We start from the raw sequence: 25,258 nt of genomic DNA, 5'->3' as shown, positions 1-25,258 counted from the left end.
TTCACCTATTATTACACTATGAACTAAGTATACAGACATGTAGAGCGGCGCCCGGGGATCTCACTGCACTTACTATTATCCCCGAGCGCCGCTCCGTTCTCCTGCTATGCCCTCCGGTATCTCCGCTCACTAAGTTATAGTAGGCAGAGATTTCAGTCTCTACGTTATGGTAGGCGGAGTCTGCCCTTGTTCTGCTCTAGCGCTGGCCAATCGCAGCGCAGAGCTCAGAGCCTGGGAGGTTATTTTCTCCTAGGCTGTGAACTATGAAATGCGATTGGCCAGCGCTACAGAAGAACAAGGGCAGACTCCGCCTACCATAACTTAGTGAACGGAGATACCCGGGGATAATAGTAAGTGCAGTGAGATCCCCGGGCGCCGCTCTACATGTCTGTATACTCAGTTCATAGTGTAATAATAGGTGAAAGGTCCTCTTTAAGCAAAGCAGTCATATCGAATTTTTCCTAACTTCACTCATCTCTACTGTAGATACTGTAGATTACATTAGAAATGCTCTTTTTCTTCCATTTTAGAGCCAATCTTTATCTTTTAATACTCAGCAACTATACCTTAAAAAGGGCACATGATCGCCAAGACTTGTACTGCAAGCTGTGTATAACACATACTCATACACACAGCGGTAGGAACCATTTCTGATGATAACATGATTTGCTATTTAATTTCCTAATATTTTCTAAAAAGAGACTCCAAATGCAAAGCTTCATTTCAAATATTAAAAGTGACATATTTAATTAGAAAAAAAAAACAACTGTTCATGTATTACATGTAAAGCAATGTGGTCTTAAATGTAAAGCAATGTGGTCATTTGTGATTTAAAAGCAACACTCAATTTCTTAAATTATTCTATATATTCAAATAATTTTTTTATGAAAGTATTTTATTAATATGTAAAAAATTATGATATGTAAATATAATGATGTTCTTCTATATGAAATGGGTTTTATATAAATAAATTATTTGATATTTCACTACACTATATTATATCTTATGTTCAGGAGATTAATGTTACAGCTTTCTAACCTATATACAACAATATCAGCAGGATATCATCTGAATATAAGTTTTCAATACTTTGAATCATACACCGCTAACTTGACACTCATACATGTTATTTCATATCAGGATTAGATTTCATTATATTGTACTTTTCAATTTTGTTTTATAAAAGCACAAAAGCACTAAAAAGGCAATCTAAAATGAGTCCTTTCATTTTTCATATCACCAAATGATTGGATTTTGTCATTTCCACATTTGGATACATGGAACTAGTTGCTGTAACAAATTAATCTAAGCAATTCTAGATAATAGTTAAAAACTCCATAAATGTTTACAGTGTGACTTTGGTAAGACGTGTCCATATAAGTAGATGATGATAGTTATAAGATTCCATGGGAACATTTCTTTGGCTTACCCAAACTATATGAATCACTGTCTTATTCATATGATCAATATGTAACATCTACCAGTAGAAAAAAATATAGCTCTACACCAATAGAAAGACTTACATGTATGAATAATAATAAAGGAACACTTCATATAATAAGGTAATATAAACACCCATATAAAAGGATTTGGTAATATTCACCATTCAATCATTCATAAATATACTAAATATAGGGCTGCAGTTCATTGTAGGGATTTCCATTGACCTCATCCACATATTTTTCATGATGCAGCCAGCATATCAATGAGAAAAATCTCTGAAGACTTTCTGAGGGTAGAAAGTTATGTACTCAAAATTATCAATTAGTTTTGAGTAGTTGGGGAAAATTTAAACTGTAAACCTTTATCTCAAATGGTTGCATGCAACTAAAAAGCCCATAAGGGGTATGTGTGTTGGGACAAAATGCTGTGTGAGTGTTCATGACCAGAACTCCAACATTTGCTGTAACAAAGTAGGTATGTTACAGCTGCACGTATGCTAAGATGTTATCATCTATCCTCTCTAGTGCCACCTATTGGGTGTAACTACCCTATATGTCAATATCCAACCGTTTTACAGGCCTTTCAACATGATTAAGGATTTAAGCCAAACCAGAATCTTCTCTAAGAAAAAGAGACCTAAAGTATTAGAGATGCCTCTTCAGCTTCTATTAGAAATTTCCATTAAGGACATTGGCATTAGACAAAGTCTATAAAAGTGTTGCATGTTAAAGTTTTCTTTGATTTCTTGCACTCGTGGTCTGCTTACAGTATTGTAAGCAGCATTCAAGAGAGATATATAACTTTACAGTGGTAGATGAACTGTTAACATGTCCTTCCAATTCAATTATCGTGGCCAATCTGACAATAGGCATGGAGAAGCAGAGGGTTCACACTCTGTATATGGGTTCCGTTTGAATTAACAGTTACCAAGATGCTCAATGTATGGTACATTTGCCTTCTAACCTGTAACAACTAGCATGTGGCCTGTTCCTCCTAGCAGCCAATGTCAGATAATTCAGTAAAAGTTCTTTGGAGGAACACATTAACATTTTGGCAGCTGTTAACATTATCAGAGCTTTACCATAGTGGCAACAAGATACAACTAAAATTAATACTTATAATGATAAGAATGGTGTATACATACTTTAAAAAAGAATGTTGTCCTCGATCTGATAGCAAAAACACAAATCTAAATGATCTTAACTTCTGTCAAAAAGTTTGAATATTTCCAAATTCCATTTTATACAGGAAAGAAAAATACCTAAACAAAATTCAAAATCTGGTTTCTGATGTACCTCTCTTAAGATTGTTACTCAAGAACTCATCATGTTCAAAACTCAAATTATTGTGTGATCTTGAGATCATAAGAAGTTTCTCCTTGTTGGTGTAGTCCTTTTTTGTTGGTGGTGCCTGGGGAACAATCAACCTGTCCATAGGGTCTTCTTTATTTTCAAGCTTCATATACCCCTTGCTGTTGCTACGGTCAAGTCTAGGCCAGCTTGGATGTTTCCTTTGTTCTGCTTGAACGTTAAGTGTTGAAGGACCTCTATCTAAGTCTAAAGATTTGGAATGTGAAGATAAAATATGTAAGGATGTGTTAGATCCAAATTGCTTTCTAGCTGCTCCTGGAGATAAAAGTTTTCCATTATTAGGTGCGGGAGCTATAGAGTCACACCTTATTGGTTCCATAATAGAGTAACTTCGTGATAAATGTGAACTAGTGGGCTTATATGATCTATTTCCATCATCTGGCAGTGGAATAGCCAATGAATCCATTGAAACCTTTCTTGGTCTGTTACTACTGATTTCTAAGTCTTCAGTTATATTATCAATATCTGTCTCATCAATAACACAGTTATTCAATTTAATAACTGGCAATGTGAAAGCATTGATTGAGGATGACACTATAGATTTTGTTTCACATTTTTTGGAGCTATGGTTTTTCTCTTCTCCTGTTCTGTTGGAATGGCCATGAAGGCCAAACATGGAGCCTGAGCGCTCCATAAGAAGTGGAGGCAGAAGGTTTGCAAAGCTTTTACTTTCTCGAGGATTGTTGTCTTCATCCTCAATAGAACTGCTACTCCTATAGCTTCCAGGAAAGGAGGCAATTGTGTTGGCCGCCAGTTTAGATGCACAAGGGTTGTCAGAATGGCGGTACTCTGTTTCTCCATACAAACCAGTGTAAGCTCCATTGAGATGCTTTTGTTCCTTGATCCTCATGCTGTGAATGTCTATGACAGTTGAATATATATCTCTCATATGAATTACTTTAGTTTCTTTGTCTCGATTTTCATGTAGGATTGCATTTGCGCAAATAAATATAAATATACCAATACCCATAGTAAAGGGGCCCAGCATTTTCATTTTTTCTGAATGTAGATGTTGTTCAAATAATCTTACCATCATCCCAGTTTCCCTAAGTATTTGTGTTTTATTAACTTCTAAAGTAAGCTCTGGTGTTAAAAATGTTTCCTTTTGAGGCCAGTAGCCAAGCACAGCCATTGCTATTCCTGCTACAGATATTAAGACCCCCAAGATAAGGAAGAATCCAGACGGTGAGTACAGGCGAATTTTCCCCCTGACAATTACAACATCAGCTCTTGGGCGACGTCTTACAGGCTTCTTCTCTGGAGGTGGCGAAGTTGGTCGAGACAAAAGATGCTGTGATCTGGCCGAATCTTGCCTTTTTAAGGCTGCCAGTCCTGTTATAACTCCTCCAGTTGCTATCATAGTTCCGTCTTAGATTCTGAAAAGAGATAAAGAATAGGCAAATTTAAAGTAAGGTAACAATATGGACACTACATTACACCATACAATTAACAGTACAATAAGATAAGATATAAGATATAACTTACTATAATCCATGTATTAATTAATTTGTCAGTTTTTTTTATTTTTATTTGTGCATGGTAGAAAAATAAAGATGTCCTCTCAAAACAACAATCAAGGAGGCTGGCTGCTATTTAGGGTGGGTTCACATCACGTTTTTGTCACATGTTTAACGTACAAAATGTATACACTAACGGATGCCTCAGACAGATGCCATATTGTGGCATCTGTCACCATAGAGTTCCATAAAAAATAAAAAAAACTTACATTTTTTATTTTTTTGCAGGACTTAATAGGATGGAAAAGTGTAATGTACCATGCTTTTCCATCCTGCAAAGTCCAGCAAAAAAAGAATGGGCCATTCCGTTAACGTAAATATATACAGTACAGACAAAACGTTTGGACACACCTTCAAAGAGTTTTCTTTAATTTCATGACTATGAAAATTGTAGATTCACACTGAAGGCATCAAAACTATGAATTAACACATGTGGAATTATATACATAACAAAAAAGTGTGAAACAACTGAAAATATGTCATATTCTAGGTTCTTCTGCACACTCTTGGCATTCTCTTGATGAGCTTCAAGAGGTAGTCACCTGAAATGGTTTTCACTTCACAGGTATGCCCTGTCAGGTTTAATAAGTGGGATTTCTTTCCTTATAAATAAGTTTGGGACCATCAGTTGTGTTGTGGAGAAGTTCATCCGAGTCACCAGCCTCAGAAATCGCAGGTTAACAGCAGCTCAGATTAGAGACCAGGTCAATGCCACACAGAGTTCTAGCAGCAGACACATCTCTAGAACAACTGTTAAGAGGAGACTGTGTGAATCAGGCCTTCATGGTAGAATATCTGCTAGGAAACCACTGCTTAGGACAGGCGACAAGCAGAGGAGACTTGTTTGGGCTAAAGAACACAAGGAATGGACATTAGACCAGTGGAAATCTGTGCTTTGGTCTGATGAGTCCAAGAGATGAGATCTTTGGTTCCAACCACTGTGTCTTTGTGCGACGCAGAAAAGGTGAATGGATGGACTCTACATGCCTGGTTCTCACCGTGAAGCATGGAGGAGGAGGTGTGATGGTGTGGGGGTGCTTTGCTGGTGACACTGTTGGGGATTTATTCAAAATTGAAGGCATACTGAACCAGCATGGCTACCAAAGCATCTTGCAGCGGCATGCTATTCCATCCAGTTTGCGTTTAGTTGGACCATCATTTATTTGTCAACACGACAATGACCCCAAACACACCTCCAGGCTGTGTAAGGGCTATTTGACCATGAAGGAGAGTGACGGGGTGCTGCGCCAGATGACCTAACCTCCACAGTGCGCCAGATGACCTGGCCTCCACAGTCACCGGACCTGGACCCAATCGAGATGGTTTGGGGTGAGCTGGACCACAGAGTGAAGGAAAAAGGGCCAACAAGTGCTAAGCATCTCTGGGAACTCCTTCAAGACTGTTGGAAGACCATTTCAGGTGCTTACCTCTTGAAGTTCATCAAGAGAATGCCAAGAGTGTGCAAAGTAGTAATCAAAGCAAAAGGTGGCTACTTTGAAGAACCTAGAATATGACATATTTTCTGTTGCTTCACACTTTTTTTGTTATGTATCTAATTCCACATGTGTTAATTCATAGTTTTGATGCCTTCAGTGTGAATCTACAATTTTCATAGTCATGAAAATAAAGAAAACTCTTTTAATGCGAAGGTGTGTCCAAACTTTTGGTCTGTACTGTATATATATATATATATGTGTATATATATATATATATATATATATATATATGTATATATATATATATATATATTTTTTTGTGCTTATTAAACATATGACAAAACATGATGTGAACCCAGCCTAACAGATTTTACTATGATTTCTTTTTTATAAATGATCACCTGTGTGAATTTTTGTGTTAACTCGTGAATGTTCACATACCCGGATAAATAAATGAACACCATATAATGGCATCAGATGCTCTTGTGTCTAAAAACTGTACCAAGGAAAGTTTTGAGCCAATCAGTTTATTCATGAGAGTATTCCTATAGTATTTTCTATAGTGTGCATAACCCCTAGGTCATAATAGGAATTCAAACTGGGCTTTGGTCCGACAAACCAGACAGTACCACTTCGGAAACCTATAAGAAAATGTTTTTAAATGTGCAGATAGGAATACAGAAGGAATTCATCAAAGTCTTATGTGACTTCATGCAAGACGAAGTTTGGCTCCACTGAGCCAATAGATTTTAATTCTGTAAAGAAACAGCATTAACACCAAAGTTTTTGAACGAATTAACTTAGGAACTATGATCCGAAACTCGATTCGCTCAAGCCTAATACTAAAGCCAGAGCCTGGGCTATAAATTCAGAATTGATCAGTTTCAGGGAGATACTACATGGTATATAGAGATGAGCGAATCGAATCCCATGAAGTGGAATTCGATTAGAATTTTGAATTTCCTTGTGCTTCGAGTTAGTGAATCGATGTAACCTGAAATAGTGTAAAATAGAAAAAAAAATCATACTTACCTCCTCCATCTGCACATGACGGGCGGCTAGCCTCCATCTCGATTGAAGATCTTGGCCAAAATCATGTGCGTGGTGACATATGACGTCACCACGTCGGCCGGCGTGATGACGTAATCTTGTGCCGTTTGAGATTTCACTCCAGATCTTCAAGCAAGCAAATGGAGGCGGTAAGTTTGATTTAATTTTTCCTTTAATGTTAATTTCACGCTGATTTTGCACTCAGATGCCGCGATCATGTATGAACATGGCATCTCAGGGGTACAATCAAGGGGTGGCACTATCGCAGCTCCCTGTCATTGCACCAGCTACTTGCAAAAAAATGTACTTCATGACTAAATCGAACTTTTCATAAATTCGCTCATCTCTAATGATATAAAGTATTTAAATGTAAAGAGCAGTGATGAGCAGCATAGGCAATATTTGCTTTCTCAATATTTCACACATTTTTGGCCTAATACTCATCATAAATTCGCACATTCTAGAATTCGTGATCCCCAGTCATTATTTTCTTGATTGCGAAAATCGGCAATGTAATATGCGCGTATTGCACACGCAATACAGGCGTGTCTCACTTTTGCTAAATTTTTCAAGCTGCTAGAAGTTTCATGAGCCTGGAGAAAATGGTTGGCAGCAACTTTCGTGACTGTGAGAAGAACTCCTAATCACTGTAAGTAATTGTACATTACAGCACTGTTTTTGATTATATTTCGCATGCATGGCAGAACAATAACTTTATATGCAGATAGAGTGCTACCATATATTCGCTATCACATCACAGTAATTCCTATCACACTACCTAACACCCTGCACCTGGAATCAGCTACAGTATATCACTATCTAACCTACACTGACTATCTCCCACTAACTATCTGCAGTATATATATAAGCTATCTAACTATCTATCTAATGTAGTGTGGGAAGCACAGATTACAGCAATGACACTGCTGTCTCTCTCAGAACTATATAGCTACACTATAGCAGGATATAACCTACACTGACTATCTCCCACTAACTATCTGTATTATATATATAAGCTATCTAACTATCTATCTAATGTAGTGTGGGAAGCACAGAGCACAGCAATGACACTGCTGTCTCTCTCAGAACTATATAGCTACACTATATCAGGATATAACCTACACTGACTATCTCCCACTAACTATCTGCAGTATATATATAAGCTATCTAACTATCTATCTAATGTAGTGTGGGAAGCACAGAGCACAGCAATGACACTGCTGTCTGTCTCAGAACTATATAGCTACACTATATCAGGATATAACCTACACTGACTATCTCCCACTAACTATCTGCAGTATATATATAAGCTATCTAACTATCTATCTAATGTAGTGTGGGAAGCACAGAGCACAGCAATGTCACTGCTGTCTCTCTCAGAACTATATAGCTACACTATAGCAGGATATAACCTACACTGACTATCTCCCACTAACTATCTGCAGTATATATATAAGCTATCTAACTATCTATCTAATGTAGTGTGGAAAGCACAGAGCACAGCAATGACACTGCTGTCTGTCTCAGAACTATATAGCTACACTATAGCAGGATATAACCTACACTGACTATCTCCCACTAACTATCTGTATTATATATATAAGCTATCTAACTATCTATCTAATGTAGTGTGGGAAGCACAGAGCACAGCAATGTCACTGCTGTCTCTCTCAGAACTATATAGCTACACTATATCAGGATATAACCTACACTGACTATCTCCCACTAACTATCTGCAGTATATATATAAGCTATCTAACTATCTATCTAATGTAGTGTGGGAAGCACAGAGCACAGCAATGACACTGCTGTCTGTCTCAGATCTATATAGCTACACTATATCAGGATATAACCTACACTGACTATCTCCCACTAACTATCTGTATTATATATATAAGCTATCTAACTATCTATCTAATGTAGTGTGGGAAGCACAGAGCACAGCAATGACACTGCTGTCTCTCTCAGAACTATATAGCTACACTATAGCAGGATATAACCTACACTGACTATCTCCCACTAACTATCTGTATTATATATATAAGCTATCTAACTATCTATCTAATGTAGTGTGGGAAGCACAGAGCACAGCAATGTACACTGCTGTCTCTCTCAGAACTATATAGCTACACTATAGCAGGATATAACCTACACTGACTATCTCCCACTAACTATCTGTATTATATATATAAGCTATCTAACTATCTATCTAATGTAGTGTGGGAAGCACAGAGCACAGCAATGACACTGCTGTCTGTCTCAGAACTATATAGCTACACTATAGCAGGATATAACCTACACTGACTATCTCCCACTAACTATCTGTAGTATATATATATAAGCTATCTAACTATCTATCTAATGTAGTGTGGGAAGCACAGAGCACAGCAATGACACTGCTGTCTGTCTCAGAACTATATAGCTACACTATATCAGGATATAACCTACACTGACTATCTCCCACTAACTATCTGTATTATATATATAAGCTATCTAACTATCTATCTAATGTAGTGTGGGAAGCACAGAGCACAGCAATGACACTGCTGTCTGTCTCAGAACTATATAGCTACACTATATCAGGATATAACCTACACTGACTATCTCCCACTAACTATCTGCAGTATATATATAAGCTATCTAACTATCTATCTAATGTAGTGTGGGAAGCACAGAGCACAGCAATGACACTGCTGTCTCTCTCAGAACTATATAGCTACACTATAGCAGGATATAACCTACACTGACTATCTCCCACTAACTATCTGCAGTATATATATAAGCTATCTAACTATCTATCTAATGTAGTGTGGGAAGCACAGAGCACAGCAATGACACTGCTGTCTGTCTCAGAACTATATAGCTACACTATATCAGGATATAACCTACACTGACTATCTCCCACTAACTATCTGTATTATATATATAAGCTATCTAACTATCTATCTAATGTAGTGTGGGAAGCACAGAGCACAGCAATGACACTGCTGTCTGTCTCAGAACTATATAGCTACACTATAGCAGGATATAACCTACACTGACTATCTCCCACTAACTATCTGTATTATATATATAAGCTATCTAACTATCTATCTAATGTAGTGTGGGAAGCACAGAGCACAGCAATGACACTGCTGTCTCTCTCAGAACTATATAGCTACACTATATCAGGATATAACCTACACTGACTATCTCCCACTAACTATCTGTATTATATATATATATAAGCTATCTAACTATCTATCTAATGTAGTGTGGGAAGCACAGAGCACAGCAATGACACTGCTGTCTGTCTCAGATCTATATAGCTACACTATATCAGGATATAACCTACACTGACTATCTCCCACTAACTATCTGTATTATATATATAAGCTATCTAACTATCTATCTAATGTAGTGTGGGAAGCACAGAGCACAGCAATGACACTGCTGTCTCTCTCAGAACTATATAGCTACACTATATCAGGATATAACCTACACTGACTATCTCCCACTAACTATCTGCAGTATATATATAAGCTATCTAACTATCTATCTAATGTAGTGTGGGAAGCACAGAGCACAGCAATGACACTGCTGTCTGTCTCAGAACTATATAGCTACACTATATCAGGATATAACCTACACTGACTATCTCCCACTAACTATCTGTATTATATATATGAGCTAACTAACTAACTATCTAATGTAATTGAGTAAGGATCCAGATGACACGGCAAAGCACAGAGCAAAGCAATGACACTGCTCTCTCTCTCTCTCTCTCTCTCTCTCAGAACTGCAAAAAACAGCAGGAAATGGCTGCTGGTGAGTTTCTTATATAGTAAGGGGCAGGCAACTTTCTTATTGGCTGCTAGGGATCTTGCTAAGCTCAGACAAAGAGATTGAAGCTTTCTTATTGGCCAACAAGCATGAAGCAGTGAGGGTACTGATGGAAAAAAATCTAGAATATTCGAGATTACGAAGATATAGCATTATATTCTACATCTTCGCAAATTCTCGAAGTGCTGATATTCACAATAAAAAATTGCGATTAGAATATTCGCGATTAGCACTAGTAAAGAGTAAGAGAGTGTATCAAAATATTTTTTCTATCCAATGTGCACAGTACAATAAGACAAGTATGTCAAGCCAACATAAACCTGCCAATGTCATCTGGAGCCAGACGTCTTTTGTTATTTCACAATCAGCTTTACCCAGACTGAAGTCTGAAGATATTTTCCTTTATCGACTGTCATTAGGGAATGTGTAAACAACCGGTAGTTTTGTTCAGTGAGGATTTACAGCCGCCTCCATGCCGAGATTGTCACAACCTCCAGTGGAGGATGCCAGGGATTATACAATAGCAGCTCTCACTGTTTCTACTCTTGTTTTCTATTCCTTAACCCCTGTTGTTATAAGTAAGAATCTACAACCAACATTGTCTTTTTACCTACCTCACTTTATTTTAGATGTCAGCCACCAGTGAAATATTGAAGCTTTATCATCCCATACTAGCAAAATTGGGAAAACTGCTATAAGATTTGTAAAGATTATCTGTAATAGTACTTTGTATAAGTTTTCTATTGTACACATTTAAAATCCCAATTTTGTTCTGTATACTTTGTATGCTCTTAAAGGAGTTTTCTGGGATTTACATATTGATGGCCTATCCTCAGAATAACTCATCAATATCTGATTGGCAGGGGTCCAACTTCCGAGACCCCAGCCAAACAGCTGTACAAAGAGGCCACGATGCTCCATGAGTGCTTAAGCTTCTTCCCAGGCCATGTGACTTGACGTTCATTGGTCACATGGCCTAGGTGTAACTCAGCCCCCTTCAATTGGAGCGCATTGCAACGCAAAGCCACTATCAAATCAACAACACTGTGCTTGGTAAGCTGCAAGAAGTCAGCGGAGCTCTCCAGAGGTCCTGTGTGAGCTCATGATTTCCCATCCTGAACTCTGCTAATGATTTGTACTGACAGTATTATGTCAGTACAATTTGTAACAACTGATGTTAGGCAAGGACACACAGCATTATAAATCATTAGAAATGCCATAAGGTCCTATTACAAGAGCAGATTTCAGAACGGGAAATCAGCCTCCCACATGAAGCGTGTTCCTCGCAATCTAAAACTGGCCTAAGGGAGATTTATCAAACTGGTGCAAAGCAGAACTGGCTGAGTTGCCCATAGCAACCAATCAGATTCCACCTTTCATTTTTTCAGAGCTTCTTTGAAAAATATAAGGTGGAATCTGATTGGTTGCTATGGGCAACTAAGCCAGTTGTACTTTGCAACAGTTTGATAAATCTCCTTCATTGACTCTTTTTTTCCATCATATATAAATCATCAATCCATTTCTTTGTGAGCAAAGCCATACATTGTGGCATAGGTCTGCCTTTTCTAATCCACATCTCCCACCAGGCTTGGACTGGCCAACAGGGGTACAGGTGAATCCCCTGGTAGGCCCCTAGCCTCCCACCCCCTGCACAAGTGGCACATAACTAAGTCAACTTACTACACTATATATAGGCAGTGTTAAGCACCTCAACTAGTTCATATAAAAAACTAGATTATTTAAGAAACTGGCAGTTTATTATTATAGACACGTTCATGTGGCTGAGTTGACTTATAGGTACAAAGGCAGGATGGCCAGTCTCCTCCAATCCCAGAGACCTGCAGGGACCCCATAATCAATCATCTTCTAGCATCTTGCTGCTGTGTGAGCATGTAATATTTGGATGTATGCGTATGATGGGCCCACAAATGAAACTTTACCGGTGGGCCCTAGACAGCCCAGCTGTATCCCACAGCTTGGAGAGTTAAAGTTAACCCCATCACGACATACAGCTATATATGTGCTATCTGCACATACCCCGTGCAGATGGCACGTATATAAACATTATGGTAGCTCTTTATTCCAGGTGTTGCAAAGTGCTTCGATTAAAGATTCTGCCCCTACATTTCGACTTTCAGGGACAGTGCAGAGTCCAGTAATGCCGGCAAGGGACCAATCAGAGAGGTCTCTTGTCGGCAATCGCTCCAATTGGTTAGTCTATGCAGACTAATGAATTGGAGTGCAATAATGTAAAAATGCCGGTTTCAGAGTGTGTCTCTCTTATTTTTTCAGTGTATATGACCCCCTGGGGTTTTCTTTCCCCTGACTCTTTTGGTTATGTGATCACCTTTAGTGTCTGGCATTTTACTAATTACTTTTTCTATTTTCCCTTTTTTTCAGAAGGATTCAACTCTGAAAGGGATTCTATTATATTTCAAGTACATTGTGCGGCGGAGGAGGATGATGGCGACCGCTTAAAGAGGTCCCATAGGAGAATAGGGTTGGAACTATGACTTTACACCTAACAAAATGGATGAGTCGTGAATGGAGGAAATCATATGCTGTGGGGATGAGGGGGGGGTGCAGACCATAGGGGTGAAGGGTGTGGAAAAACTTGGCACCAGGGATCTGCGGGTCTGCATGGAATATCACTTTGTGAGACGTCCATGCAGGCCACACCCCTTATTCTCCTAGATAAATACACCCTATACTAGGACTATATCCTCTGATATTTACGGCTTGATATCCTTATATTCATAACAATTACCTAGGAAGATTTGATTTCAGACTGATGCACAACCCGTTTGCTCCCTATATGGGGCTTCCGTTCCCCCTGTATGTCTCACTGCCTGTTTCTCTCCGGCCCTGGAGATTGTGAAAAGTGTGGGTGGGCGCTTCCCTGTTGCTAGGCTACGGCTACCATGACCAGTCATGTGACCCGGGGGCCGGACACGGAGGCGTCCTCTCGCATCGTCACGATTCAGGGGCGGGTCTTGGCGGCCGGTGCGAACGTCATGGCTGACGTCACTATGGAGCGCGGCCTGGGAGTTTGTGCTTGGTTGCCATCGATATGGAGCATGCGCAGTGGAGATAGGGGAACGCTGAGACGGCTGCCACCATCATCTTACCTCTTGCTGTAAGTTTTAAATCACGCGGCCTGTTGACCGCATAATTAGCACATACAGGTGACCACATTGATTGAAAGCACGAGGCACTTTATTAATATGTTAATGTCTATATATATATTTATATATGACTTAGGATATTCGACTATATACAAAATTGCTGCTTCGGTATATGAAATGAAGTCAGGTTTCCACAGATGAATTTGAAAGGAATTTATATGTTATTTGTCTTTTTATATGAAATTGATCATGTTATTGTTAAATCACTCTGTTAATCACTCACTAAGGATTGTGGGTATATAAATATATGCTGTGACACTGATTGCTATGCTTGAAAAAGACTGCAAGGAGCAGTTGAAACGTTGCACAGGGGAGATTAAAGCGGGTCGTTTTTACCGAAATTCTGGAGTGCTGCCTCTTCTTTGAAAATTCTATAACCATACCTGACCGAGTGGCCTAAGGTCAGAGGACTTCTGCACCCGACTACATCCACAAGTGCTGCTGCTCTTTCTTTGTATTGTATATATATATATATATATATACTATATTTTTTTGTAATTATAAATTTTTTACAATTACTAAAAAAAATATAAAAAATATAAATTTAATTTAGCCTCTATTTCTGAAAAGGTTCGAACTAACAACCGTCTACATTACGGCCCATAATGTTAACCATAACACTATAGAGCTGCATGGCCAGGTACTTTAAAAATAAAAAATGAGACTTCTGCTGTATAGGAATAATAACTACTAGTAAGTATTCCTATACAGCAGATGTCTCATATTTTTCATTTTTTTTCTTTTTTTTAGTAACTGGCCATGTAGCTTTATAGTGTAGTGGTTAACATTCTTGGCTGTAATGTAGAAGGTTGTGAGTTTGAATCCCGCCAGAAACTTTTTAGAAATAGAGGCTAAATTAGAATTAAATACACTGACTCGAGCTCACACGGTGTTCGGACAAGCATGCTCGCCCAACACTAATAATAAGGTATCACTATCTGCCTTTAATGCATAGAAATTCAAATTTAGAAAATTACATTTTTTTCCAAATTTTCTGTAAATTTGCAATTTTTTATAATATAAAGGTAAAGGTTATTGACCCAAATTTACCCCTAACATCAAATACGAGATATCACGAGAAAACAGTCTCAGAAAGGCTTGAATAAATAAAAGCATTCTAAAGTTATTACCACATAAATTGAAACATGTCAGATTTGCAAAATTAAGCCTGGTCACGAAGGAGAAAAATGGCTTGGTCTTGAAAGGGTTAATATTAGCTAAAAAGGAATAATTTAATATAATGTGCGGATTAATATAAATTATGTCATTTTGTAATCGACATTGGATATAGAATTTTGACTTGACAGCAGAATACTTTACCAAATATCTGAGAATTTCCCTTCTTAAATATACGGGATGTTGATGCGATCATTAATAGATTTTTTTTTTTTTTTCAGCAACAGGTGCCTGCATTCTGTAATCTGTTTTACATAAGGAGATTTACAGTATTATGTGAAAAGAATCACAGTTACAGGAAATTACTGTGCATGTGAGCACTGGTAGCTGAAGCCTGGGTCATTAGACAGATGCAGTAGCTGAACTTGGGCACTGCTGTGTCTGTCTTTCATTACAGCCTGGGGCTCATTCCTTGGCTTGTGAAGTAGAGCGCACGTGTCAGAGATCTTCCAGTGATGACGGCACGATGTGCTCCGTTCACTGGGCTAGGTGAATATTCATTTTTTAAAATTTTATTAACACTACAGGGGAGGCCCTACAGTAAAGGGGGCATTAAGAGGGCATACGTACTGTGTGGGGGCAATAAAGGGGCATTTTATTATGTTTAGGCACTGAGCAGGCATGGGGCACTAAGGGAGCATCACTATTATGAATTGGGCATTAAGAGAGCATTGTACTGTGAAGGTGACATTAAGGGGGAATACCTGCTGTGTGGAGCACTACAGAGGCATAAAAGATCCGGGTGGAATACTTTAACCACTTGGCGCCGAGCTAATGCCGAAAGGCGTCATTGCGGCGGCTCTCCCAGGCTACGCTAACGCCAATTGGCGTCATCTCGCGTGAGCCGAGATTTCCTGTGAACGCGCGCACGCAGGCGCGCGCGCTCACAGGAACGGAAGGTAAGCGAATGGATCTCCAGCCTGCCAGCGGCGATCGCTCGCTGGCAGGCTGGAGATGTGATTTTTTTAACCCCTAACAGGTATATTAGACGCTGTTTTGATAACAGCGTCTAATATACCTGCTACCTGGTTCTCTGGTGGTCCCTTTTGTTAGGAACGACCACCAGAGGACTCAGGTAGGTCAGTAAAGTAGCACCGAACACCACTACACTACACTACACCCCCCCCTGTCACTTATTAACCCTTTATAAACCACTGATCAGCCCATATAGACTCCCTAATCACCCCCCTGTCATTGATCACCCCCCTGTAAGGCTCCATTCAGAGGTCCGGATACATGGATCGGATCCGCAAAACGCATACGGACGTCTGAATGGAGCCTTACAGGGGGGGTGATCAATGACAAGGGGGTGATCACGCATATAGATTTCCTGATCACTTCCCTGTCATTGATCACCCCCCTGTCATTGATCACCCCCCTGTAAGGCTCCATTCAGACGTCCGTATGATTTTTACGGATCCACTGATACATGGATCGGATCCGCAAAACACATGCGGACGTCTGAATGGAGCCTTACAGGGGGGTGATCAATGAAAGAGGAGTGATCACCAATATAGACTCCCTGATCACCTCCGTCATTGATCACCCCCCTGTAAGGCTCCATTCAGACGTCCGTATGATTTTTACGGATCCACGGATACATGGATCGGATCCGCAAAACACATACGGACTTCTGAATGGAGCCTTACAGGGGGGAATCAATGACAGGCGGGTGATCACCCATATACACTCCCTGATCACCCCCTGTCATTGATCACCCCACTGTAAGGCTCCATTCAGATGTCCGTATGTGTTTTACGGATCCACGCATCTATGAATCGGATCCGCAAAACACATACGGACGTCTGAATGGAGCCTTACAGAGGGGTGATCAGTGACAGGGGGGTGATCACCCCATATAGACTTCCTGATCACCCCCCTGTCATTGATCACCCCCCTGTCATTGATCACCCCCCTGTAAGGCTCCATTCAGACGTCTGCATGTGTTTTACGGATCCACGCATCCATGGATCGGATCCGTAAAATGCATACGGACGTCTGAATGGAGCCTTACAGGGGGGTGATCAGGGAGTCTATATGGGATGATCACCCCCGTGTAAGGCTCCATTCAGACGTCTGCATGTGTTTTACGGATTCACGCATCCATGGATCGGATCCGCAAAACGCATACGGACGTCTGAATGGAGCCTTACAGGGGGGTGATCAGTGACAGGGGGTGATCACCTCATATACACTCCCTGATCACCCCCTGTCATTGATCACCCCCATGTAAGGCTCCATTCAGACGTCCGTATGTGTTTTGCGGTCCCGATCTATGTATCCGTGGATCCGTAAAATACATATGGACGTCTGAATGGAGCCTTACAGGGGGGTGATCAATGACAGAGGGGTGATCAGTGACAGGGGGGTGATCACCCCATATACACTCCCTGATCACCCCCCTGTCATTGATCGCCCCCCTGTAAGGCTCCATTCAGACATTTTTTTGGCCCAAGTTAGCGGAAATATATATATTTTTTTGTTTGTTTTTTCTTACAAAGTCTCATATTCCACTAACTTGTGTCAAAAAATAAAATCTCACATGAACTCACCATACCCCTCACGGAATCCAAATGCGTAACATTTTTTAGACATTTATATTCCAGACTTCTTCTCACTCTTTAGGGCCCCTAAAAAGCCAGGGCAGTATAAATACCCCACATGTGACCCCATTTCGGAAAGAAGACACCCCAAGGTATTCCGTGAGGGGCATATTGAGTCCATGAAAGATTGACATTTTTGTCCCAAGTTAGCGGAAAGGGAGACTTTGTGAGAAAAAAAATAAAAAATTAAAATAAAAATTTCCGCTAACTTGTGCCCAAAAAATTTTTTTTTATGAACTCGCCATGCCCCTCATTGAATACCTTGGGGTGTCTTCTTTCCAAAATGGGGTCACATGTGGGGTATTTATACTGCCCTGGCATTTTAGGGGCCTGAAACCGTGAGAAGAAGTCTGGGATCCAAATGTCTAAAAATGCCCCCCTAAAAGGAATTTGGGCCCCTTTGCGCATCTAGGCTGCCAAAAAGTGTCACACATCTGGTATCTCCGTACTCAGGAGAAGTTGGGGAATGTGTTTTGGGGTGTCATTTTACATATACCCATGCTGGGTGAGAGAAATATCTTGGTCAAATGCCAACTTTGTATAAAAAAATGGGAAAAGTTGTCGTTTGCAGAGATATTTCTCTCACCCAGCATGGTTATATGTAAAATGACACCCCAAAACACATTCCCCAACTTCTCCTGAGTACGGCGATACCAGATGTGTGACACTTTTTTGCCGCCAAGGTGGGCAAAGGGGCACATATTCCAAAGAGCACCTTTCGGATTTCACAGGTCATTTTTTACACATTTTGATTTCAAACTACTTACCACACATTAGGGCCCCTAGAATGCCAGGGCAGTATAACTACCCCACAAGTGACCCCATTTTGGAAAGAAGACACCCCAAGGTATTCCGTGAGGGGCATGGCGAGTTCCTAGAATTTTATTTTTTGTCACAAGTTAGCGGAAAATGATGATTTTTATTTTTTATTTTTCTTTCTTACAAAGTCTCATATTCCACTAACTTGTGACAAAAAATTAAAAATTCCAGGAACTCGCCATGCCCCTCACGGAATACCTTGGCGTGTCTTCTTTCCAAAATGGGGTCACTTGTGGGGTAGTTATACTGCCCTGGCAATTTAGGGGCCCTAATGTGTGCGAAGTAGTTTGAAATCAAAATCTGTAAAAAATGGCCGGTGAAATCCTAAAGGTGCATTTTGGAATATGTGCCCCTTTGCCCACCTAGGCTGCAAAAACGTGTGACACATCTGGTATCGCCGTACTCAGGAGAAGTTGGGCAATGTGTTTTGGGGTGTCATTTTACATATACCCATGCTGGGTGAGATAAATATCTTGGTCAAATGCCAACTTTGTATAAAAAAATGGGAAAAGTTGTCTTTTGCCAAGATATTTCTCTCACCCAGCATGGTTATATGTAAAATGACACCCCAAAACACATTCCCCAACTTCTCCTGAGTACGGCGATACCAGATGTGTGTCACTTTTTTGCCGCCTAGGTGTGCAAAGGGGCACACATTCCAAAGTGCACCTTTCGGATTTCACAGGCCATTTTTTACACATTTTGATTGCAAAGTACTTCTCACACATTTGGGCCCCTAAATTGCCAGGGCGGTATAACTACCCCACAAGTGACCCCATTTTGGAAAGAAGACACCCCAAGGTATTTCGTGATGGGCATAGTGAGTTCATGGAAGTTTTTATTTTTTGTCACAAGTTAGTGGAATATGAGACTTTGTAAGAAAAAAAATAAAATAAAAATAAATCATCATTTTCCGCTAACTTGTGACAAAAAATAAAAAGTTCTATGAACTCACTATGCCCATCAGTGAATACCTTAGGGTGTCTACTTTCCGAAATGGGGTCATTTGTGGGGGGTTTCTACTGTCTGGGCATTGTAGAACCTCAGGAAACATGACAGGTGCTCAGAAAGTCAGAGCTGCTTCAAAAAGCGGAAATTCACATTTTTGTACCATAGTTTGTAAACGCTATAACTTTTACCCAAACCATTTTTTTTTTACCCAAACATTTTTTTTAAATCAAAGACATGTAGAACAATAAATTTTGCAAAAAATTTATATATGGATGTCGTTTTTTTTTGCAAAATTTTACAACTGAAAGTGAAAAATGTCATTTTTTTGCAAAAAAATCGTTAAATTTCGATTAATAACAAAAAAAAGTAAAAATGTCAGCAGCAATGAAATACCACCAAATGAAAGCTCTATTAGTGAGAAGAAAAGGAGGTAAAATTAATTTGGGTGGTAAGTTGCATGACCGAGCAATAAACCGCTAAAGTTGTGGAGTGCCGATTTGTAAAAAAGGGCCTGGTCACTAGGGGGGTATAAACCTGTGGTCCTTAAGTGGTTAAAGTAAACTTTTGACTCTTCCTCCTGTCCAGTTCTAGTAAGCATTTTATTTTCATAATTTTTACATGACTTGTCCATTCCATGGCACCCGCAAAAAGATAGAACATGTCCTATTGTTGTCCGTTTTACATTAAATGCGGAACACACGCAGCCAGTAACCGTGTTTTGCAGATCCCCTTAGTTGTTTACACAGGCACAGTGGCTCTTCCATGAGGGCGTCTGTGTCTGATATTCTGATCTCATTCCAATGAATAGGACCAAGTTGCTAGACACAACCACATGTATGTATGGCACTGTACCTGTGTAAACAATGAAGCAGACTGGACAGACCACTCACTAACCTATAAAACACTGTGACCTCTTCTAAGGAAAATCCCTTTTAAGGATCAGAGTTCAGTAATTATAGTCTTTCAGGCTTAGGCTACATTCACACATCTGCAATTCCGCTTTGCATTTTGCGGAACGGAATTGCGGACCCATTGCCACACATTGCCGGAACGCACATTGCCGCTGTCCGTGTTTTGCGGATCCGCAGATCCGTGGAACCGCAAAACACACACGGAGGAGTGAATGGACCCTTAATCAGACTAATATCATCCCTGACTACATTAATAAGACATTGTGAACCAAAATCTGTTTACTAGAATTGCTTCTTATACAGAAAAATTCCTTCACTTTGACATCCACTAATCCAGAAAGTCTGAAGAACTAGTCCCTATATTCTGTTTGAATATATAGCATCGCAAAACCAGGCACAGAATGATCCGCCAATTAGAAAATTCTGCCAGTTGAGACATTATAGAAGTTGATTTTATGTTAACAATTTGCTTCAAATTTCTCTGTCTGTGCATAATACAGTTACATTCCTTTCCATGATCGTCTGATAATACAGAATATTTGATAATCTGGATTAGGTCTCATTGATGTCAGATTAAATTAATTTTATTGAATATTTACAGAAAGCAGAAAAGGAAGAAAAGTCTATTTTGATTTTTTTGCACCAAATATTTACACTTTCTTCTTTCAATTGCCAATGCAACATGCTGCGGATTTCCAAGAAAACCTACACAGATTATTTAAGCAGATGTGTTGGCAGCAAATGTAGAAGATTATTCATACTGTATAATACAAGTAGTCATGACTATTTCCTATTCCCTACATGCTAATATATATATAATAGCTCTAGGGGTGGGAGTTTGGGAGGGAACTGGGGGGGTCTTGTTAATGGGTATTGAAACGGCAACTTTGATGTATTATTTTAGTATAGAATTATTATTGCTAATAAAACTATAAAAATAAATAAATAAATAAATAAATAATATATATAAATAGCTTTGAACAAATGTAATATAGTCCCAATGCCATGATATTTTTTATTATGTTATTCCATTGTATAGCACCTACATCCTCACTCACACTGTTCCCGATCTCCTTTAGGGCTCATAATTTAAATTCCAAATTAACATATAAGTATGTATTTTGAATGTGGGAGAAAACACAGTACACCCACAAAGCCTGGAGTTAACATGCACATTCTACTCAGATGTTTTGCCCACTCTGCTACAGAATGTCTTATGCCTTTTTCACATCAGTGAATCATACATGTGTGCTCTCCACAGTGTCCATTGACCACTCACATATCCATTGGCTTTAGTGTGACACCACGTAAGCATGCCCTATGCAGGTTTTTTTCCTGATCACGGATCCCAAACACATATTATAGTCTATGGCTCTATGAAAACCAGGGACACAACATGGATGCCATCAGTGTTTGGTCCGTTGTTTTCATAGATCATTGCTAAAATATGCTCCGGAAATACATTTTCAGACTAGCAGTGGAATATGGATGACACATAGAAGGAAGAAAAAAACAGGCACAAGGACCAAACATGGATCCTTCATGGACATGTTCACAGATGAACCACTGACCATCTTGTAACAAATGTCATCACTTGGGACTGTGAAAAAGCCTTAGTCCTGTCCAACAGCCACATGCAGACCTCTGGTTTGACTTCTAGATTCTCCTTAGGACATAAGCATAAACATTTTGTGGTTCGCAAACTATGGATCTGCAAAGTACAGAAGCGGTCCGTGTGCCTTCTGCAATTTTTTGCAAACCCATTGACTTTGATGGGTCCATGGTCTACATTTTGAGTATATGGTTCATAAAATAAATTGGCTGCACAACTTTACAAATACAAACAATAGAGCTGAGAAATGGGGATCATTCTAATATAAAGTGGTATTATACCTACTATAAATGGAAAAAAGGAAGCTCTTAGCGCATATTTTGATCAAACTTGTGTCGGGCCCATCTACCAAGCGTCAAGATGGTGTCATGGTCTTACCTCCTTGCTGTTCCCTTCGTTTGACATGTGCTGGCGGCCATCTTGGTTTCTGGGTTTTCTTGTAGCCTCCCACCCTGCGGCTCCTCCTTCCCACTGGGAGGAGCTGGATGCCCAGCTCATATATATAGGAGGTCTGTGGCTTCAGTTCCTTGCTTGGTCCTCCTGTGTTCACATGCTTCCAAGACTGCTGCTGCTTCTGGTTCCTGATCCTGGCCTCGTCTGACTACCCCGTTGGTTCCTGATTCCGGCTTCGTCTGACTACCCCGTTGGTTCCTGATTCCGGCTTCGTCTGACTACCCCGTTGGTTCCTGTTCCTGGCTTCGTCTGACTACCCTTCTGGTTCCTGACCTCTGTCTCCGCAAGACCCTGCTTCGGTTTAGCCATCCGTTCGGACTTTGCTTACGGCTTCCTCTTCAATAAAACCTTCTTATTTTCCACTTATCTCTTGTTGTACGTCTGGTTCATGGTTCCATGACATTAGGACCAAGCCATGAATTCTGACGGTACAGGGCCACCCTCGCTACCTACGCTGGTTGCCAGACTTGATCAGCAGGATCACCTGTTGGGTCGGTTCGCTGTGGCGTTGCAAACCCTGCTTGAACGCACGGCTCATTTAGCTTCCGTTGCCGATGGGTCGGTTGTCGCTCCTGGGCCCGCTCCTACTGCCGCTCCGGTTGTTGCGCCAGAGTCTACCCTGACACCTGTTGCTGCGCCTGTGGTGTTTCAGGGTATGACCGGTTCTGCCCCCCTTCCACAGCGCTTTGGGGGAGAGCCAACTCAGTGCCGAGGTTTCCTTAACCAGGTGGGCATTTACTTCGAGTTGCTGCCACATGCCTTTCCTACTGAGAGATCAAGGGTGGGCTTCTTGATCTCGCTGCTCTCGGACAAGGCCTTGGCCTGGGCCAGCCCTTTATGGGAGAACAACAATCCGGTGGTTGCCGAGTTTTCCGGTTTTGTTGCTTCTCTTCGGAAGGTATTCGATGTGCCGGCTCGTGCTGCCTCTGCTGCGAAGCTCCTTATGTCCATCAGACAGGGTTCACGATCCGTAGCTGAATACGCCATTGAGTTTCGTACCCTGGCAGCAGAGGTGGGCTGGAATAATGAGGCTCTGGTCGCTGCTTTCTCTCATGGTCTCTCGGATGCCTTGAAGGATGAGGTTGCAGCTAAGGACCTACCAGTGGAGCTCGAGTCTCTTATTTCTTTCCTGATTTTGATTGACACCAGACTCAGGGAGAGACCTTCCTTTAAGGAGAGCCTGCGGAGGTCTCCTAACAGATTGGCGCCTACGTTTGCTGTCCCACCCGTGCCTCCCTCTCCTCCCACGCCTCCTGGGGATGACTTGTCTGGGGGTGAACCCATGCAGCGGGGGTTTGCTCGCCTGTCTGAGGGGGAGAGGGTACTCCGGAGACGCGAGGGCCGATGCATGTACTGTGGTCTCGGTGGGCATTTTCGGTTGGCATGTCCGAACCGTCCGGGAGAACGCTCGCACCTGAGGTCCTGTCGGGGGCAGATCTTGGGTGGAGTCTCCTCGTCCCCGGTTTCCCGTGTTGACAAACCACTGATCACGGTTGTCCTCTCCTGGGTCGGGGGCTCGGTGACGACCCAGGCGTTGGTGGACTCTGGTGCTGGTGGTTTGTTCATTGATAGAGTGTTTGTTGCCGCCAATTCCATTCCTCTGCAGCCTCGAGGTTCCCCACTGGCTCTTGAGGCGATAGACGGCAGACCCCTTCTGCCGCCACACGTGACTCATGAGACCCTTCCAGTGGGGATAGCCATTGGTGCCGTTCACAGAGAGTCGGTCTGTCTCCAGGTTATTTCGTCTCCACACTACTCGGTGGTCTTGGGGTACCCCTGGCTCCAGAAGCATAATCCGACTTTCGATTGGAGATCGGTCGAGATCCTCTCGTGGTCACCGCAGTGTGGGGCTAGTTGCATCCATGGGCCTGTCAAGTTGCTGTGTACTTCCTCGGACTCTCTGTTGCCTCCTGAATACGAAGAGTACCGGGATGTATTCGATAAGGTGCGCGCGGTTGCCCTACCTCCGCACCGCCCATACGATTGTGCCATAGAGTTACAATCCGGTGCCGTTCCTCCTCGTGGCAAAGTCTATCCACTGTCGGTAGCGGAGAATGAGGCCATGGAGGAGTACGTGAGGGAGGCGCTTTCACGCGGACACATTCGCAAATCCTCATCCCCGGCAGGGGCTGGATTTTTCTTTGTGAAAAAGAAGGGCGGCGAGTTGAGGCCTTGCATCGATTACAGGGGTCTCAATCGCATCACGATCAAGAACGCTTACCCGATACCCTTGATTTCCGAGCTGTTCGATCGCCTCAAAGGGGCCACGGTCTTTACCAAACTCGACCTGAGGGCGGCATATAACCTGGTAAGGATCAAGGCGGGCGATGAGTGGAAGACCGCGTTTAACACCAGGACCGGTCATTATGAATCCTTGGTTATGCCCTTTGGGTTGTGCAATGCGCCCGCAGTCTTCCAGGAATTCATCAACGATGTTTTCCGTGACCTGTTGCAGCAGTGTGTGGTGGTCTATTTGGATGACATCTTGGTATATTCTGCATCCATGGAGGCCCACATTCTGGATGTCAGACGAGTGTTGCAACGCTTACGAGAGAACAAGCTGTTCGGTAAGCTTGAGAAATGCGAATTTCACCGATCCCAGGTAACCTTCTTAGGTTACATCATTTCCGCTGAGGGGTTCTCCATGGATCCTGAGAAGGTTTCGGCTGTCTTACAGTGGCCCCAGCCCAGTGGGCTTCGTGCCCTGCAGCGCTTTTTGGGCTTCGCCAATTATTATCGGAAGTTCATCAGGGACTTTTCCATGCTAGCCAAGCCTCTCACGGATCTGACCAGGAAGGGCAGTAATCCTCAGGTCTGGCCGCTCGAGGCCATCCGAGCTTTTGAGGCTCTAAAGTCCGCCTTTGTGTCGGCTCCGATTCTGTCGCATCCCAACCCTGGGTTGCCTTTTGT

At 41.4% G+C, this 25,258-nt stretch overlaps 1 protein-coding gene across 2 annotated transcripts in view; it reads right to left on the bottom strand.

The window, feature by feature from the left end:
* Positions 1–457: 457 nt before the first annotated feature.
* The window catches only part of TMEM200A (transmembrane protein 200A), a 175,857-nt gene continuing 151,056 nt past the window's right edge, over positions 458–25,258 (bottom strand). Inside the window, exons 1-2 of one of the 2 annotated variants that reach the window (XM_044288145.1) lie at positions 6,799–6,919; positions 458–4,189 (exon numbers count right to left, since the gene is read on the bottom strand). In XM_044288145.1, the coding sequence (XP_044144080.1) occupies positions 2,716–4,173 (1,458 nt within the window). In that variant the 5' untranslated portion in view covers positions 4,174–4,189; positions 6,799–6,919 and the 3' untranslated portion in view covers positions 458–2,715. Of the gene's footprint in view, positions 4,190–6,798; positions 6,920–25,258 lie in introns of those variants that run through there. The other variant, XM_044288144.1, reaches the window with a different exon arrangement.

Source organism: Bufo gargarizans, chromosome 3 (assembly GCF_014858855.1).
Source record: "Bufo gargarizans isolate SCDJY-AF-19 chromosome 3, ASM1485885v1, whole genome shotgun sequence".
Taxonomy (NCBI): domain Eukaryota; kingdom Metazoa; phylum Chordata; class Amphibia; order Anura; family Bufonidae; genus Bufo; species Bufo gargarizans.
Note: the sequence above shows the minus strand (reverse complement) of the source record. Positions and strands in the feature narration are given on the sequence as shown.